The sequence below is a fragment of the Euprymna scolopes genome, chromosome 21 (genome assembly GCF_053919585.1).
Source record: "Euprymna scolopes isolate OS-2025 chromosome 21, ASM5391958v1, whole genome shotgun sequence".
NCBI classification, from domain to species: Eukaryota; Metazoa; Mollusca; class Cephalopoda; order Sepiida; family Sepiolidae; genus Euprymna; species Euprymna scolopes.
In genome coordinates this window covers 50,524,694-50,543,431 of record NC_136502.1, presented here as the reverse complement: position 1 = coordinate 50,543,431, position 18,738 = coordinate 50,524,694, and the positions used below count along the sequence as shown (strand labels likewise).

The 18,738-nt window shown below is 31.7% G+C and overlaps 1 protein-coding gene across 1 annotated transcript in view; it reads right to left on the bottom strand.

Annotated features, from left to right (window-relative positions):
* Positions 1 to 785: 785 nt before the first annotated feature.
* Positions 786 to 18,738, bottom strand: part of LOC145242793 (uncharacterized) — a 131,998-nt gene continuing 114,045 nt past the window's right edge. Inside the window, exon 5 of the mRNA XM_080105926.1 lies at positions 786 to 2,574. Coding sequence (XP_079962052.1) covers positions 847 to 2,574 — 1,728 coding nt within the window. The 3' untranslated portion in view covers positions 786 to 846. The remainder of the gene's footprint in view (positions 2,575 to 18,738) is intronic.

The following is an 18,738-nucleotide window of genomic DNA, read 5'->3' as shown; positions in this document are numbered from 1 at the left end:
AAGATTAGTTGGCCAGTACGTGGTGAAACAACAATTATGGAAGGCAGTAATTACTGAGGATACAGTTAAGAGACTCCGCATTCCAATCCCATCGCAGTTAACCACCTGAAGAAGGCCAGAGGAATAGTTGGCTGAAACGCGATGAAACCACAACTAATAAAGATAAGCATAACAACCTGCAAATAAATAAATAAATAAAATATACTTTCCTCAATAATTCTCAATATTTAGTTAAATGTGTAAGTTATATAATAAATGTGTGGTTTATTTGCATAACTTAATAAAAAATAAATAATAAACTGATTCCTCACAAGTCAAAAACAAACAAAAAGATTAAATTACTACAAAAAAACTTTTTAGATAATATCACTACTTATTAAAGAGATCAACTGGAAGGAACCATTATTTAATTGCTAATTGATTCATCACATCTTGTTTTACTATCTTAAGTTATAGTTTATTTTTCTTGTGTTCTTTGCTTGGTAGCTACAATTTCAGGACGAGTATCGCGCCGAGTAAGTAGACTATCCAATCTAGTGTTGACATACACAGTAGCTTCGCTATCAAAATGTCCATTATTGATAAAATGCATATGCATTATGTGTTGTTTTATTCTAGCTCAGTCTGATTTTTATATTTTGTTTTAATTTTAATTCATCTCAGACTATTTGAGCTGAGTTGGTGAGGTATCCGGTTTATTGATGATACATGCAATCAAATGTACATTTTCTTGTTTTTTAACATGATGTTGTGGCTTGTATTGTTTTATTCTTGTTCATTCTGGATTTTATTCAGTTTAATTTTTATTTCTCTTACAATATTTGATCAGTGGTTGCATTTTAATATCTAAGAGTTCTCTTTGGTATGAGTTTGCATATGTTTCTGTAAGTGTTGGTTTGTTGCAAATGACGAATTACAAAACTCACAAGAATAAGGTTTCTCTCCAGTGTGTTTTCGCATATGGACCGTTAAATTAGATTTTACTGTAAATGAAGAGCTACACACTTCACAAGAATAAGGTTTTTCTCCGGTGTGTGTTTGCATGTGAATCTTTAGATGTGGTTTCTGTGAAAAAGAGGAACCACATACTTCACATAAATGCGGTTTCTCTCCTGTGTGAATCCGAATATGAGTTCTTAATGAAGACTTTGTTGAAAAAGGCAAGGAGCAGACTTCACAAGAATGAGGTTTCTCTCCAGTGTGTATTCGTAAATGTACTGTTAGGTAAGATTTATGAGTAAATGATGAGCCACACACCTGACAAGAATATGGTTTCTCTCCAGTGTGGATTAGAACGTGTGTCTTTAGATAATGCTTTGTTGTAAATGATAAATCACACACTTCACAAGAATAAGGTTTCGTTCCTGTGTGTTTTTGTAAGTGCCTTTTTAAAACAGGTTTTGTTGTAAATGATAAGCTGCACACTTCGCAAGAATATGGTTTCACTCCGCTGTGGTTAAGCAGGTGTCTTTTTAATAGAGAGCTTGTTGTAAAAGAAGAGTCGCATAAATCACAAGAATAAGGTTTCTCTCCAGTGTGTATTCGCAAATGTACTGTAAGATTGGATTTATCTCGAAACGACGAACTGCACACATCACAAGAATAAGGTTTCTCTCCAGTATGTATTTTTATATGTTTTTTTAAATTTTGTTTTCTTATAAAAGACAAACCACACACCTGACACGAGTGTGGTTTGTCTCCAGTGTGCTTTTGTATGTGTTCCTTTAAATAATCTTTTCTTGGGAATGAAAGGTTGCAGATTTGACAAAAATATGGTTTATCAACAGTGTTTTTCTTTGAATGATTCTTTCTACTTATTTCATATGAATGATTTTCCTCACCAGTGTTGTGTTGCTCTGTATCAAATTTTGTCAAGAATTCTAAATCACATACATCATAACTATTAGGTCTCTTGTTAGAGTGTGTATGTGCATGTATTTCTAATTCCGATTTAGTTGTAAATGGTGAATCACATAGACTACAAACAAAGGGCTTATTATCAGAGTGCCTTCGCATATGAACTGTTAACTGAGATTTTCCTGTAAATGATGAGGCACACACATCACAAAAAAATGGTTTCTCTCCAGTGTGAGTTCGTACATGTATTTCTAATTCTGATTTTGTTGTAAACGATGAATCACATGCATCACAAGAATAAGGTTTCTCTCCAGTGTGTCTTCGCATATGAACCGTTAACTGAGATTTATCTGTAAATGAAGAGCCACATAATTCACAGCGATAAGGTTTCTCTCCAGTGTGTGTTCGCACATGAATCTTTAATGCAGATTTTGTCCGAAATGCTGAGCTACAAACTTCACAACGAAAAGGTTTCTCTCCGGTGTGTGTTTTTACATGTACCTTTAAATGAGCTTTTGTTTTAAATGACGAGCTGCACAGTTCACAAGAATAAGGCTTCTCTTTAGTGTGTTTCCTCATATGTATCTCAAGGTGAGATTTGGAAATACATGATAAACCACACACTTGACAAATATGACGTTTCTCTCCACTTGTGTGTTTTTGCATGTTTGATTTTGTTATAAATGAGGTGTTGCACATGTGAAATAGTTTTGCTACATTTTATAAAATTTCAAATGAGTTATCTGTAAAAATGATAAATAGGTGTAGGGGAATTTAGGCAAAGAACACCAGTTTATATAGACACCGGGAGTGACTTCTCTTTGGACAAAAAAACGACAGATGTTTTAGCCTTGACAAAAAATATGAGGTTTTACTCTGGTGAGACCATTGTCCCAGTATGAGACAAAGTAGGACTTTAATCACTTTAATCAGTGAGTACCAAATGATTGTTGTTCTGTATTGTGATGTTACATGACTTTCATGTTTTGTCAATCTGTAATGTGTATTTATGTACTTGCAACTATCTGGGTTTGTTAAGTATTTATGTTTATAAGCATTTCTAGTTTCAGTGATTCAACCGACTATGAAACCCCTAACATTTACAACATAGGGAAGTTCGAAAGTATAAGGTTGTTCTCTACCATATGTCTGCATATGACTTTAGATCTTATTCTCAAGCATAATATATGTTTTTAATATGGACTTTAACCTTTAATATGAACTTTAACCTTTAATATGGACTTTGTTGTGAATTAGGAGCTAAACACTTCATAAGGTCCTTCTCTCATGAATATTGGTGTGTGTTTTTTCAAATTAAAATGTATTTTTTTTACAAATTATGAGCCATACAATTTACAAAAAATATGTTTCTTTCCAGACTGTATTTCCAGGTTTGTTTCTTTTACATCCATATTTGTAAGAAAACAAAAATTCAGCGAAAAAGTTTATCCACTCATTTCAGATGAAGAAGTTTTTTTTCCATGTCTTCACTGGTCATTGTTCTCCATTCCTATTTTTACCTGTGGATGAATTAAAAAAAAATGTAACTAATATTTAATTTAATATAAAAAGCATATATAAAATGTATTTAAAAATGTTTGGAAATTCAGCAGTTCAAGAAGCTTTTGTTAATATTTGAATAGGAGATCACTTGGAAAGGATATTTTTAGAGGTGGCAAACTTTAAATTGCCAACTATTTTCTTTTATAACAGATTTGACAAATGTCGAAAAGCACTATCATGCTAACAAGAGTACTTTAAACGGTTAGAAACAATTCAATCATATATATATATATATATATATATATATATATTAGTGACATTCACTCTAGGTGGATTGAACTGGTTTTGTCTGTAGAAGGAAGTTTTATGGGAATATCAAGTTCACAAGTAGTCCTCAGTCCCATGTATACCCTGGTCAGGGGAGATGATGTAAGGCTTTGGCAGTTCCTACTGCATACCATGCTTTGTATTCTCAAATGGTCACCCACCAGGTTAAACTTTGTTTAAATTTGGTTATGTAACAGGAAATGGTTGAAATGAATAACAATGAAAATTTGAATGATTCAAAGGACTTAATCAGAACCTTATAAAAAATACTTATGAAAATTCAATCTGAAAATAATGTTACAATTTGGGAAAACTAAACTTTACTTTACTTACACATTCATCAGATATACACTGATTTTTGCAGAATCTGAACAATTTGACCATATTTAATGGCTAAACCGAATACTATTCATCCGATTTACATACTGAGTTTGCCACAATATATCTTAAGTCAATTCAATGTAGATTAAGTTAAGAAATTCCATTTTTCAAAATTTCATTGATATATATATATATATATATATATATATAACTACTTAATTTACTCACATAAAATTAATATACAGAAGTATAGATTTATGCGTAAACTTTAAGAATTTACTTCAAAAGTGCTCAATACGTAGGTAGAGCTAGTTAGTAATTTATAAAATATGGCGATTAAGCTACACTGAATATTCGGCGTTTCATCCACTCTAGGACTCCTAAGGCTTATGCGCGAATTCTGTGGTTGTTTATCGTTTTTATATGCTCCTCTTCTATTGAGATTTTAGTTAGCTAATCAGCTTTCTAGTATCCACTACGCCCCTTCCTATCATATATATAAACTAACAATTAAAAAAAAAAACACTAACCTAGTTTTAAAACAGATCCTTTGTCCGATAAAATGCATGCCCATTGGCTGATAGGAAGGGGTGCGGTGGATACTAGAAAGCTGATTGGCTAACTAAAATCTAAATAGAAGAGGAGCATATAAAAACGATAAACAACCACAGAATTCGCACATACGCCAGGGGAGTCCTAGAGTGGATGAAACACCGAATATTCAGTGTAGCTTAATCGCCATATATATTTTATAAATTACTATATATATATATATATATGTTATGAGAAAAATAGAAAAAAAACAAATGAAATTATTAAAAAATCAACGTTTCGTCCTTATTTCAGAGGACATCTTCAGGATAACTGAATTAAAAAATAAAAATGTAAGAAAAGAAAAAGTCATAGATCGTGCGAAAAAGACAGTTCTTGAATCCTACCCATGTCGGGAAGGAAAAACATATGTGTGCGTATGATGTCCTTCCCGACATGGGTAGGCTCAAGAACTGTCTTTTTCGCACGATCTATGACTTTTTCTTTTCTTACATTTTTATTTTTTAATTCAATTATCCTGAAGATGTCCTCTGAAATAAGGACGAAACGTTGATTTTTTAATAATTTCATTCGGTTTTTTCTATTTTTCTCATAACATAACGTCAACCACCGCTGGTATTTTTTCATTCCTTATATATATATATATATATATATATATATATATATAAGGTAAAATAAATTATTCAAATGTTTTATGAATTCACGAAAGCACATGATTTCTTAGATATTTTCCATTCGTCAGTTTAAAAAGCTGAAAATTTTTACCATAGATAACACATTCTAAGATCCAATACAACACATCATTATTTTTTTTTTATACTTCAATTTTTAGAATGAGATTGATATTCACAAACTTGCCAAACAATTTTTTTTAAATACATCTTTATTACATAATAGCATCATGGATATCACCATGTTGTTCAGGTTTGTATAAAACAATGGCAATATAATAAGGTTTACAAATCACTGAAGACATCAGAAATTAGTGTTTTTGTTGCATAGTTTACCCAAAATGTGGACGCTATTAAACATATAAAGTAAAAAGTTAAATTTTAAAATAAAAAAATTATTCTGAAAATGAATGAATTTGGTTATTTAAAAATAAATCTAAAAACTTTCGCGATGATATAGTTATAAAGAATGTTTTATGGTGAACTTATTTTTTAAAACTCATATTCACCGTAAACAAGGCAAAATACTATTAGGACATAAGTGCGGCCCTGTCGGTGGGGCATATGAATATGCCACCTGCCCCCCTGCAGAGGGTAAAGGTCCTTCAATGGGGGTCCTGGATATGACCTTAAACTATATCCAGTGGTGAGGCCCCAGCTTGTGGGCTTTGGGGAGTGTGGAGCCACCCTTTAATTACCATTGCTCCCAGGTCCACTCTGACCCAGAGTGGTAGTATCTGTTAGGGTTCCAAGTATGGGTTAAATAGAAACCGACGTGAAAACAACAAATATATTCTATCAAAAATATTTTTCTTCAAAATCTTTGGATTCGGCATTAAATAACCCGAAAAGGGTTGCTATGCCGTAAAACAAAAACAACCAATGACCAACTATCATAAGTGCTTGTTGTGAATTAGGGACTATGATTATAGGGAGACACTAAGTAAGATGTCCGTTCACATTATTTACAATTATTTCTGCATGTTAGCACAGTTAGGGAAGCAGAAAACAGGGAAGCAATTACAAGTCTAACAGTTGGAGAGAAGAAACTATTACAGTAAAAGACTTTCCAACATCTGGGGAATGCTACAGTGAAAGGGTGGGATTTTGCTTCATGTCAGGTTAGTTGATGGGATTTACATTAAGAGGCCACCAGTCATACTTTTTTATCATTGTTCCATTAAAGTAGTTGCAAGTAGTGTTTTGTTCAGTTTTCAACTTTTGATTGATTATCAAGGCTTTTCATGCAATGCTTATGACCACCATTTTTCGTTCTGACTGAAAAGAGTAGAAATCTTGGTTTGATTTGAATACAACAATAAAAACACTTTAAAATACGTTAAAACACAAATAAACTCATCCATGTAAATAGAAGAATACTAGGTACATGCAAAATGAATCGCAGATCCCTAAAACGTATAAACATTTTAGCCCCTCTCTTCACTTAAAATTCAGGAAATCAACAAATTTTAATAAGATTTTCAGTATACATTAATTAACCCATTATTGTTTTTCATCTTAGAGAAAATGTATTATTTTATGAACGCATAAATACCTTTAATAAAGTCATAGTTTTAAGTACTAAAGAATATCGCATGAATTTATTTTTACTTTTTTATAAAAATAAAGCATCGAAACAAAGAATATGTGATACCGACTTCCATCTTTTAAATGAATTTATAAGTAAATAAATAAATAAATAAATAAATAAATAATAATAATAATAATAATAATACTTAGATACCTTTAAAATAGTAGTTTACAGTTTCAAATTTTATTAAGTACGGTTTAACTAAAAATCAATTGGAGTAACGCCAAAAATATACAGAAACCCCTTTCACTAAGTAATTTATGTTACTGAAATAGCAATCTATCAAATATCATTTCATTCATATAATATATATCAAAATAATTTTTAAAAAAAAACGTTTTTAAAAGTACTATAGTTTTTATTAAAACTTTTAAGGTTAAAATACAAATGAATGCAAATTTTGTTTTTTATCTTAATATTTTAAAATATTTTAATTTTAATAAATAAATAAATGTAATTTTTTTGAATTCTGTACTATCTGGTTTTTTAATTATTAAATTTTGAATAAATACTTTTCGTTAATAAACCGATACAATTAAATAATAATAATAATAAGAAGAAGAAGAAGAAGAAGAAGAAGAAGAAAAAGAAGAAGAAGAACAACAACAACAACAACAACAAGAACAAGAACAAGAACAAGAATGAAAACTTGAAACACTTTTTAAATTAGAAAAAAGTTAAAATGTTTTTAATTAAATCTTTCAATAAAAACTGACATCTACTTCCAAAAAATAAAACGAAAACCTTTTAAAACTTTGACAAATTATCATGTTTAGGTAAATTTTTACTTTAACTACAACTCCACAGTCAGCTCTAAATAAGGCTTTCAGTGCTGAAAACGAATACCATATTAAAATTTGGGGTAGACAAGTAGTTTTCTGGATATAAGACTTTTTCCAATTCATTTCTTAATGAATTACAGTGGCCGTCGCCATTCTTCACATGGGAGGAGGTATTTTGTAACACACATGCGCATTAGTTCTTGTTTGATTGGCGAAAAACATGGCCGACAGAGAAAATATAAGGGATTACATTGGCTAAAAAAAGGTCTTAATATCCAGAAATATACTTTGTCTTCTTAAATTTAAATGACATTCATTTTCAGCATACCGGAAAACTTTAAAAAAAAAAAAAAGAAGTCATTTTAACAGTGAGTGTTTAAGTTCAGTAGGTGTATCAGAAATTTGGAGGAATTTTTGACACCCCTAACAGAAAACTGCGAATAAAATATAAAAAACTTGTAATCTCTCTTTTTTAAATGGGTTGTTTATTTTCTGTATGGAATAGGCTTCAAAAATAAACTATTAAAGTTGTTTAAAAAATGATAGAAATATTATTTTTTTATTTTTTTAAAAAACCGTGTTTACAAAATGTTTACAAAATGCCGGCGTACCTTCATGCAGCCATTTTGTTACGTAATGAAATCCATAGAATTTTACGAGTTAAATATATTCCAATTTTTAAACTTAAATAATCTATCCAAATTTTTCTATTGGTTCAATTTTTACGATATTTTCAGGGTCAATGTGAAATTTTATGCTCTTTCCAATAAACCATATATAATTTAGAAAAACGGTTTTTTTTTCAAATTCCCCCCCCCATTTTGAAATGTCTATTAAAATTTTCATAATTAATTTATGTGCTAAAGTTAAATTGAAGATAACAGATCAATAAAGAAAATATTCTAATTATAATAATTATTATATTATAGTGGATTATAATAATAGTTTTTGGAAATTTACCTTTAAAGTCCAAAGTATAATGGCCCTGTCGATGGGGCATTAGAATACGCCGACTGCCACCCTGCAGAGGGTAAAAGTCCCTCAATGGGGGTCTTGGATATGACCTTAAACTATATCCAGTGGTGAGGCCCCAGCTTGTGGGCTTTGGGGAGTGTGGAGCCACCCTTTAATTACCATTGCTCCCAGGTCCACTCTGACCCGGAGTGGTAGTACCTGTTAGGGTCCCAACTATGGGTTAAATAGAAACCGACGTGAAAACAACAAATATATTCTATTAAAAAAATTTTTCTTCAAAATCTTTGGATTCGGCATTAAATAACCCGAAAAGGGTTGATATGCCGTAAAACAAAAACAACCAACCAACCAACCAAAGTATAAAACCTTTTTTTTTTAAACCATGTTGATTTATTTTTTTTAATGAAAGCTCATGTTACGCTTACATCGTCAAGTAAATACCAGACGCTAACGGCAAATATTTCAATTTTATTGAATGTTTTTTTTTTTTTTAGATATTTTTTTTTAAAAATTAGTCGATAAAGAAGTATTAAAATATATCAATCAAAAACTTGTGTATTTCATTAAAAGATTTTTTTTTTTTAAATCGATGAAGCGGATTTTTTGTTCTAGGGGAAAAAACTTATAAGTGAATGTTAGGCACCGCCAAAACTGGGGGGGGGCAGGTCAGTACTTTTTGATGGACTGTCTTTTTAAAAATCTACCAAAAAATCAGGTAACTATCCGATCAATACGAAATTTTCAGCGATTATTAGGAGAAGAATGAACTTTATAACAGTGTACTTATTTTTCATAAACGATATTTATATATATTTTTTGCTTACAAACCCCCCCCCCTTTGTTTTGAAGTGGGAACAAATATGCTTAAAATAATCATCTGAAACTGAACAAAACATATTGTGTTGTTGTAAGGGACAGAATTATAGATTAAAAAAAAAAAATTGTTTGCATACCTTATTTTGACGTCGGAATATCAGAACTTCGATTGTGTTTAATTATCCCGCTTTTGAGTTTTGAAGTGTGAAATTCGGTGAATATGTTAAGTAAAATAATTAATTTAAGTTAAGCAAAACAAAAAAAAAATTTTTTTAATATTTATACGAAAAAAGCCATTTTAAAATTTTTGATAAATAAATCACCAATTTTTTTTTAGCGAGCCGAATAATGCATGACCATTATTAAACAGAGCATACTTTGAATAATCGATACAAAAAAATATTTGATAAATATTGTGCCCTTTGTGTTAAAAATAGCATCATTTTTTTCGATCTCGTTTGAAAACGTTTGCCGCCTTTCGACTACCATGGACCAAACGCGCTGAAATAATTTTTTTTTATTCTCCTTTAAATTGCCCCCCCCCATTTTTGGGAGCCTGGCCCCCACACACATACACATTAAAAACCAAACTCATACAAATGGTCACCCATCTGGTACTGACCAGCCTCAGCTTAATAATACATTGACATTTTCGTCACTGAAAAATAAGTTTTTTTGGCGTGTTTGGTCTTCCATAGTTTTCTTCTTATCAAAAGAAAACGTAAACAGAGTCGATCTGAACTCTACGTCGATGCGAAATATCTGGTTACCTATATGAATAAGTGGAATTATTTGAAATTATAATATTTTTGCATATTCTCTTAGAAAATCATCCTAAATCTTAGTTAGACAATAAATAAATTAATTAATTATTTCAAAAACCCTTTTTTTTTAATATTTAAGTACGTTTTTTGTGCAAGACAAAAAATGTCAATTGTTAACTTTTTGGGAAAATTTAACATTTAAAATTGAATTAAAAATAGTAGACAAAGTTTTACATTATTCTGTTTTCTATGTGATAAAATTCAGGGTCTTATCTTTCTGGAAAAAAAAAATTTACTCAGAAATAATGGATTTTAATAAATGTAAGTTAGTTTTAAAAAACAACAACAACTTGATTTTGCGGCCATTTTTGGCGGTGCCTAGTGAATGTGCATTTACTTTTAACTACGGAGGATGAAAAATACCAATTTTGGTTAACACATGCAATAAAAAAGAAACATTATTTATGTCCCTTGAACGAATCCATATTTCATAAATTTCATTTTAGCAGTCGCAGCTCTTTAAAGCTTTGTGCAAAACACGTTGCAAAAATGCGATTTTCTAGGACCCTCGCTTTAAAAAATCCTTTTATTTAAAAAATACATGGAATTTAAAATATAAATATGGATGAATTTTTAACAATGAAGAATGGAACTACCCATTTAATAGTATATATATATATATATATATTTTTTTTGGTAATTGATTTTTGGGCATTTATATATATATACATATATTTATAATGAATCAATATATGTTGATTTTCTTTATATTTTTTAAAAGAAAACCGCTTTAAAAAAAACAAATATTGCATAATTTGCTATTAAGCCTGTTATTTTTTTTTAAATTTGGTCTTTGCTCCTTTAATTAAAAAAAAATTATGGTTTAAATTACATTTTTCAAGTAGTTATAAGCTTCGAAAAATAGTAAGTTGAATTATTAAAGTTCTGATCATCATTTTTAATGGACACTTTCTGATACACGTAGAGTTTCAGTTAAAGTTAAAAAGAAAAAAAAACTAATACAAATAAGACAACTAGAATAGGAGAAGGAAACTTCCAAAATATCGCAATTCCTTTAACGTAGGCCTAGTTACTTCATTTTTAAAGAATACTTACTTGTTTTAGAAAGTGTTGTATTCTGTCGATAGAGTTGACTAAGTCTCCGATTTGGTAAGACAAAGAAAAGGCTTATAACGGTGTAGCGTGATACTCTGTCCCGTTTTATGCATCAACATATTGTTTGTCATGTTTCTCGCTATTGACTAAAGAGGAATAGGTTATTTGATGGCGGCTATTCCGGTTTTACTTTTTTTCCTTGTATCAAAGTCTTGATTTAAAAAAAAAAAAAATTAAAAATAAGTCACATAAACTATTTTTGATTAAATGGAAGACATACTTGATTGCAACTTCCGGTTATAAATTAGGAAAACAAAGCAAACGGTGATATTAAAAACTAACTAAAGTATTTGAGGTAGAATTTTTTCTGCTTTGTCTATTTTTACAAATAACACAAGAATAACAGTTTTTTTTTGGGGGGGGGGTACTGGTTGCGGTAAGAGTTCCCTGCCGAACACCCTCAAAAAACAATGATTTCTCCCGCGCAGCCGCAAAGGACATGTTTTAGTTGCCATAGTAACAACACTTTTTATCGACATTGTTTTACTGTTTATGAATATTGAAATAAAAGACATTACTACACATTTATTAATAATATCTCACTTTTAATCACTTTTATCGACTTTTTAAAACTTTTTTTTACTCTTTTTAAATGACAACGTTAATGTTTATGAATATTGAAATAAAACATTACTACACATTTATTAATATCTTTTTTTTTCTTTGTGTCAATTTTATCGACTTTTTTTTTACTGTTTATGTGTCAATTTTATCGACTTTTTCTTTTCTTATATTGAATATTGAAATAAAAGACATTACTACACATTTATTATTTATTATTATTAATAAATGTGTATTATGTCTTTTATTTCAATATTCATAAACAGTAAAACAATGTCGATAAAAAGTGTTGTTACTATGGCAACTAAAACATGTCCTTTGCGGCTGCGCGGGAGAAATCATTGTTTTTTGAGGGTGTTCGGCAGGGAACTCTTACCGCGACCAGTACCGGGGGGGTAATTGGAAATTGCAGGTGATCTTCAAATCTGTTCACCCCGTGTTGACAAAAGCTTTTTGTGCGAAAAGCCGTCATTTTAAAGGTAAATGTTAAGGTGGAAACCAGATAAAAAATATTACCGAATTTATTTTTACAAATAACTAAATAAATTTTAACTTTAGGGTTTGTTTTACAATTCACAGAGAATCGAAACATGGTCATAATATAAAATCTATATATCTATAAAAGTGAAATTGTTTGTGTCTTTGTGTGTGTGTGTGTGTGTGTGTGTGTGTGTGTGTGTGTGTGTGTGTGTTTGTATGTGTGTACATTTCTCTACCAAATTACTCTATGAATTTTCAGTCTACAGGCTCGAGATTTGACATAACGTAGGTGTGTCAGAAATTTCGTGAAAATAGTGAATAATTCCACCCCTTCTTTCCAAGCTTATAACTACTCGAAAAATGTAATTCAAGCCCTATTTTTTTTTTTTTTCAATTAAAGGAGCAAGGAACAAGGTTTCATTAAAAAACAAAAACAAAAAAACAAACAACTTGTTGTTTTTTTTAAAAAAAAGGTTTTAAACTTCGGATTTTACAGGTAAATTTCTAAAAAACACTACTTTTTTTTTAATTTGAATATATTATTTATTGACATTTTCTCTTCAATTAGTGATATATAACACTTTGGTGAGTAAATTAATTATTTACTTTTTAATAAACATTTCAAAATGGGAGGCGTGAATTATTCGACCCCCTGTCTTTCCAAGCTTATAACTACTCGAAAAATATAATTCAATCCCTAATTTCTTTTCAATTAAAGGAGCAAGGACCAAGATTTCATTAAAAGAAAAACAAAAGAAAAAACACACAACGTGGTTAAAAAAAATTAATTATTTACGTTTTAACAGACACTTGAAAATGGGGGGGGGGCGTGAATTTAAAAAATAACGTTTGTCTAAAATATTATATTCGATTTATTGGAAAGAGCATAAAATTTCACATTGACCCTGAAAATTTAGTAAAAATAGAATCAATAGAAATATTTTGATAGATTTTTAAAGTTTAAAAATTGAAAAATATTGAGTTCATAAAATTGATTACTGTTTTTTAAAAAATGTAAAAGAATATTTCTATTACTTTTAAAACAACTTTAATAGTTTATTTTGGAAGTATAATCCATAAAGGAAATAAACAACCCACTTTTAAAAGAGAAATTACGAGATTTTTATATTTTATTCGCAGTTTCGTGTTTGGGGTATCAAAAATTCCTACAAAAATTCTCATACACCTACGGGTATTGAGATTTGGTAAATGATTTTTAACCGGTTTTCGGCCAGGGATCTGGCTGTTAAGGGGTCAAAGTTTTACGATTTGACCTTTGAGAACTCTACCAAACTCCTCCGCCAATTTTGGGTCTAAACACTTGAAATTTTAGATGTAGTTACTTGGACATGGATCAAAAATTTTAATTTGATTTGAGCCCAAAACAATAAATATTAAGGGATCCAAATTTTAGGCAAAGTTTTTAACAAATTTTACTCTGCGGTCTCTACCAAATTACTCAGCCAATTTTTTTTTGGTCTAAAGATTTGAAATTTTATGTAAAGTGTATTCAGACACAGGGCAAGATTTTTAATCGGTTTTTGGCCGAAAATTTGGCTGCCAAGGGGTCAAAGTTCAAAAGATTTTACCTTTATTGTCTCTAGCAAACTATTCAGCCAATTTTGGGTCTAAAAATTTGAAATTTCACATAAAGGGCATTCAAACATTTTAATCAGTTTTTCGGCGAAAATTTGGCAATCAAGATGTCAAGTTAAAAGATTTGACCTTTGCAGACTCTACCAAACTCCTCCACCAATTTTGGGTCTAAACATTTGAAATTTTAGATGTAGGTTACCTGGACATGAGTCAAACTTTATATATATACATATGCACATAAAGTTACGAACGGTACATAGGGTCCGAGCAAAGCCGGACTGAACTGTTAGTGTATAAGATTAAGAAGTTTTCCAGATGTTCACCCTATATACCAAATTTCGTCAGAATTCGTTTATATATATATATATATATATATATATATATATATATATACAGAGAGAGAGAGAGAGAGAGAGAGAGAGAGAGAGAGAGAGAGAGAGAGAGAGAAATATAATGGCCAAGGGAGTCAGGATTGTTATTGTTTAATAAAATAAATTGAGGACTAGAAATGCTTGATTGCACATACATGTTTGAAATTGCAGTAGGGAGGGCGAATATTGGAAGAAATGGTTATAGCAATAGAATTATGTAAGTTCTGATAAGAAAACTGGAGAAGAAATTGAGAGATAGAGGAAGAAAAGAATGAAATCGGGAAACCAAAAGACAAAATAAACGCATGGAGAGAAGAGAAAGAAAAATGAAAAAGAGTGACTGGAGATAATGACAGTACAATCTATTTTGAAATTTGTGAAAATTGTTTAAATTTTAGTGTCACATTTATTGCCAGTGATACACTTTCTTAAAACATTTCTAACCTGTCACGTTATTTTTAATTTCATGTTCAACTATTTATTGAAAGTACAATGTGCCAACGTTTGGCCAACAGTTTATTTGTTATCTGCTTTTTATTAAAATAAATATTTTAGACATAGTTCAGCATAAAAATTTCCATAAAACTTTCTATTGATTGTGTGTTCTGATCACGTCGGGGGTCACCAATATGCAGAGATGTGAGTTGGTGAAAATTAGATGCTTCTCAGGGACCAAAGATCGCCATTTTATTGAGCTATCGATATCTGTATTTATCTGACTGTGCTGGCTCTAAATGAAGAAAACAAGTCACTAGATTCCAAATAAAATACCAACATCGAGTATGAATGTGTAGTGACCAGCTAAATCAAGTCACTCGTCACATAATCAGAAGAATCTATTCGTCCGGAATTTATTCATTTCAGGAACAATTTGATTTCGTCAATTGTCGCCCATGCAAATCTGTCAGCACGGAAGAGATGCAGCTGTAATGCGTCCATTTTACCTACAAATCCATGGGACTATATTTTTATCTATCACGTATGTAACCAGTGAATGGGTTAAAACATTCTAGAAAGCCCTATATAAGGACCAGTGCGCCAAAAAGAAAACCAATGTTTTCACAAGTCACCATCATCACTGCCCATCGTTTTCATGTCAAACTCTGTCTAATAGACATTAAATTGCAATGAGAAGAAATCCAATATCAAACTAGTCTCAGCAATGATTTTGTGATTTACAGACAGCTTTTCACAGGCTGAATAACTGCTGCTCAAAATTGTCATGAATGTGGACTCTGTCTCTCGGCATTGAAATTCACCCCTGAAGACTTCCAGCAATACTTTTACAATTATGCAAATATTCTTTTTCCACTTGAATGATCCTGAACTTTCCTCTAATTAAAATACACATCTCCCCGCATCATTAATGGACGCCAGTATTTAATTTCATGCTTATAGGAAGATACCGAACATTCAAGAAGGACTGCGACTTGCACATATCTCACACACAAAAATAAACCCTTTTCTGGTTTAATAAAAATTTCGTTGCTATTTGATTTTTTTTGTTTTTGTTTTTGGATAAGGAAAAGAGGTTCGCCCTATGCCTCCATCACCATCATCAATTTGGAGATCACGATGCTTCTTATCCCTACAAACTGATGACTTTGACATCTGTAAACCAGCAACATGCAACCATAGCTCTCCCCACGAAATAGCAACCACAGGTCACCCTACAAACTAGTGACTCTGAAAACAGTAAGTCAGCAACACACAACCTCAGTGCTCTGTACAAACTGGCAACCCGACTACAAATTAGTCACCCTGATGTCAGTAAATCAGCAACACGCAACCTCTGCACTCCCCATAAAATGGCAACCACGGGTCACCCTAATAACTAGTGACCCCGAAAACTATCAGTAAATCAGCAACATACAATCACAGGTCTCCTTACACACTGGTAACCCCAAAAACTATCGGTAAATCAGCTACATGCAACTACAGGTCTCCTTACACACTGGTAACCCCAAAAACTATCGGTAAATCAGCTACATGCAACTACAGGTCTCCTTACACACTGGTAACCCCAAAAACTATCGGTAAATCAGCTACATGCAACTACAGGTCTCCTTACACACTGGTAACCCCAAAAACTATCGGTAAATCAGCTACATGCAACTACAGGTCTCCTTACACACTGGTAACCCCAAAAATTATCGGTAAATCAGCTACATGCAACTACAGGTCTCCTTACACACTGGTAACCCCCAAGACTATCGGTAAATCAGCTACATGCAACTACAGGTCTCCTTACACCCTGGTAACCCCAAAAACTATCAGTAAATCAGCAACACACAACCACAGGTCTCCTTACAAACTGGTGACTCTAGCTTCAGTAATTTAGCGATTCATGCTGATAATCGCTCAAAAAATCGAAAATTGAACAAAACTCAGGCTCAATACAAACTGGACTCAAATTTCAGTAAATTAGCAGCACACGCAAGCTCAGTCCTCACTACAAACTGGCAGCCTCGATTTCAGTAAATTAGCACCATACACAAACACGTTCCTCCAATAGATTAACGGTCCTGACGATCGCATATAGGGACACCATTTTTTCCATGCTTGGTGATCCTGATTTCAGCACATTTGCATGAATTGGCACTTATTGTTCAAGCAATAACCTTCATTCCGTCAACTTATCGTTCAAGCAATTTCTTTCACCTTTTTTGAATGAATCAATTTGGTGTAATACGTCAACTGAACAAGAACATCCATTCATACCTCTCAAACACAGGCGAGCCATTTTTTTTTCAAAATTGCACTTATTATCGCAACCAGGCATCTGCGCGACACAAAAGTTGATGACGTCACTTTTTCATTTGGACTGTCATCAACATATACGTATACATATACACGATTGGACACAAAGTTGTATCCCTTGCCAGAAGTCTAAGGTTTATTGGCACATTCAAAGCCCTCCTGCCTGCAACTATAGTCACTTTAACGATTCTGTTTTATTTTGCTTAACAACTTCTGCAAGGTCAGGCAGACACATAAGGCGTCCATACAGATTGGCTACGTACACCCAGTGAAATACTTGCACTATTTTTGTTCTTTTCCTGAGTATTGACGTTGCATCTAGTGAGGAAGTATGTAGTGACCAGCTACAGCTTATAATGTAATCAGAAGAATCTATTCAGGCAGAATTTATTCATTTCAGGAACAATTTGATTTTGTCACCAGTTGCCCATGCAATTCTGTCAACGCATAAGAAATAAAGGCTATTGCACCAAAAACAAAACAACTCTAGCAGCGTTTCCGCAACTCACCATCGTCGCCACCCATGATTTTCATATGTTGAACTAATAGACGTCAAACTGCAATCAGAAGAAAGCCAGTATCAAACTAGTCTCAGCAATAATTTCATGATTTCCATGCAGCTTTTTGCAGGCCGAATAACTACTGCTCAAAATTATCACGCATGTGGACTGTCTCCCAACATTAAAATTTGCACTAGTAAGAGTGTCATGTTCAAACTGTAAACGGACAAATTACTCAATCCCTGTACTAATGAAGCTCACACAAGCAACAATAGATGAATATTTTATGTTCACAAACTTTCTCCCTCCTGATATTTTTCATTTGCAGGGTTTTCTTCATAAAATTACGCTGACATTAATAATTTTGTCAGTCTCAGATGATTTTTAAAACAAAGTTTATCGACCGCTTTCTAGCAAAATATAATAAAACCTTTATCCTCGAGTGGCCTCCGGGCCTTGATAAGTGGTGATTCCTTTATAAAAAAAAGTGGTATAATGGAAAAAACAATTTTATAAGTGACCAGTGAAAAAAAAATCAGCAGGCCTCCAAAGTGCTACATAAAGTAATAAATAAAATTAAAGAGACCTCCAGAGCACTACTATAGTTCATTTTTAATCTCTTTCTCCTAAGAGAAATTAACTTCTTAAGTGATCAGTGCAAAACAATTAAGATTTAGAAGCTCCCTCACAGAAAGCATCAAATAAAATTAAGGAGGCCTCCATAGCAATATTTAAACCAAGTTTGTAACCCGCCCACCACAGAAGAGAAATTACTTTTTTAAGTGAGAACTGGAAAAAACAAACACAGGAGTCCTCCAAAGCGCTACTGATAGCACTTAATAAAGGAGGCCTCCAGGGAATTAATAATGCTGTTTTTATAGTCTGCTTCAAAGAGAAATTATTTTTTTAAATGATCAGTTAAAAAAAAAAAAACTTAGAAGGCCTCCAAAACCCTACTGAAAACACTAATGAAAACTAAGGAGACATCCAATGCACTACTAAAATTATTTTTAAGTACTTTATTTCATATATGAAAATAAAACTTTCCGATGATTTTATGTATTTTTGTTTGTATGACTTTTTGTTTACATAACCAGTAAGATTTTACTTATTTTTGTTTGTATGACTTTTTGTT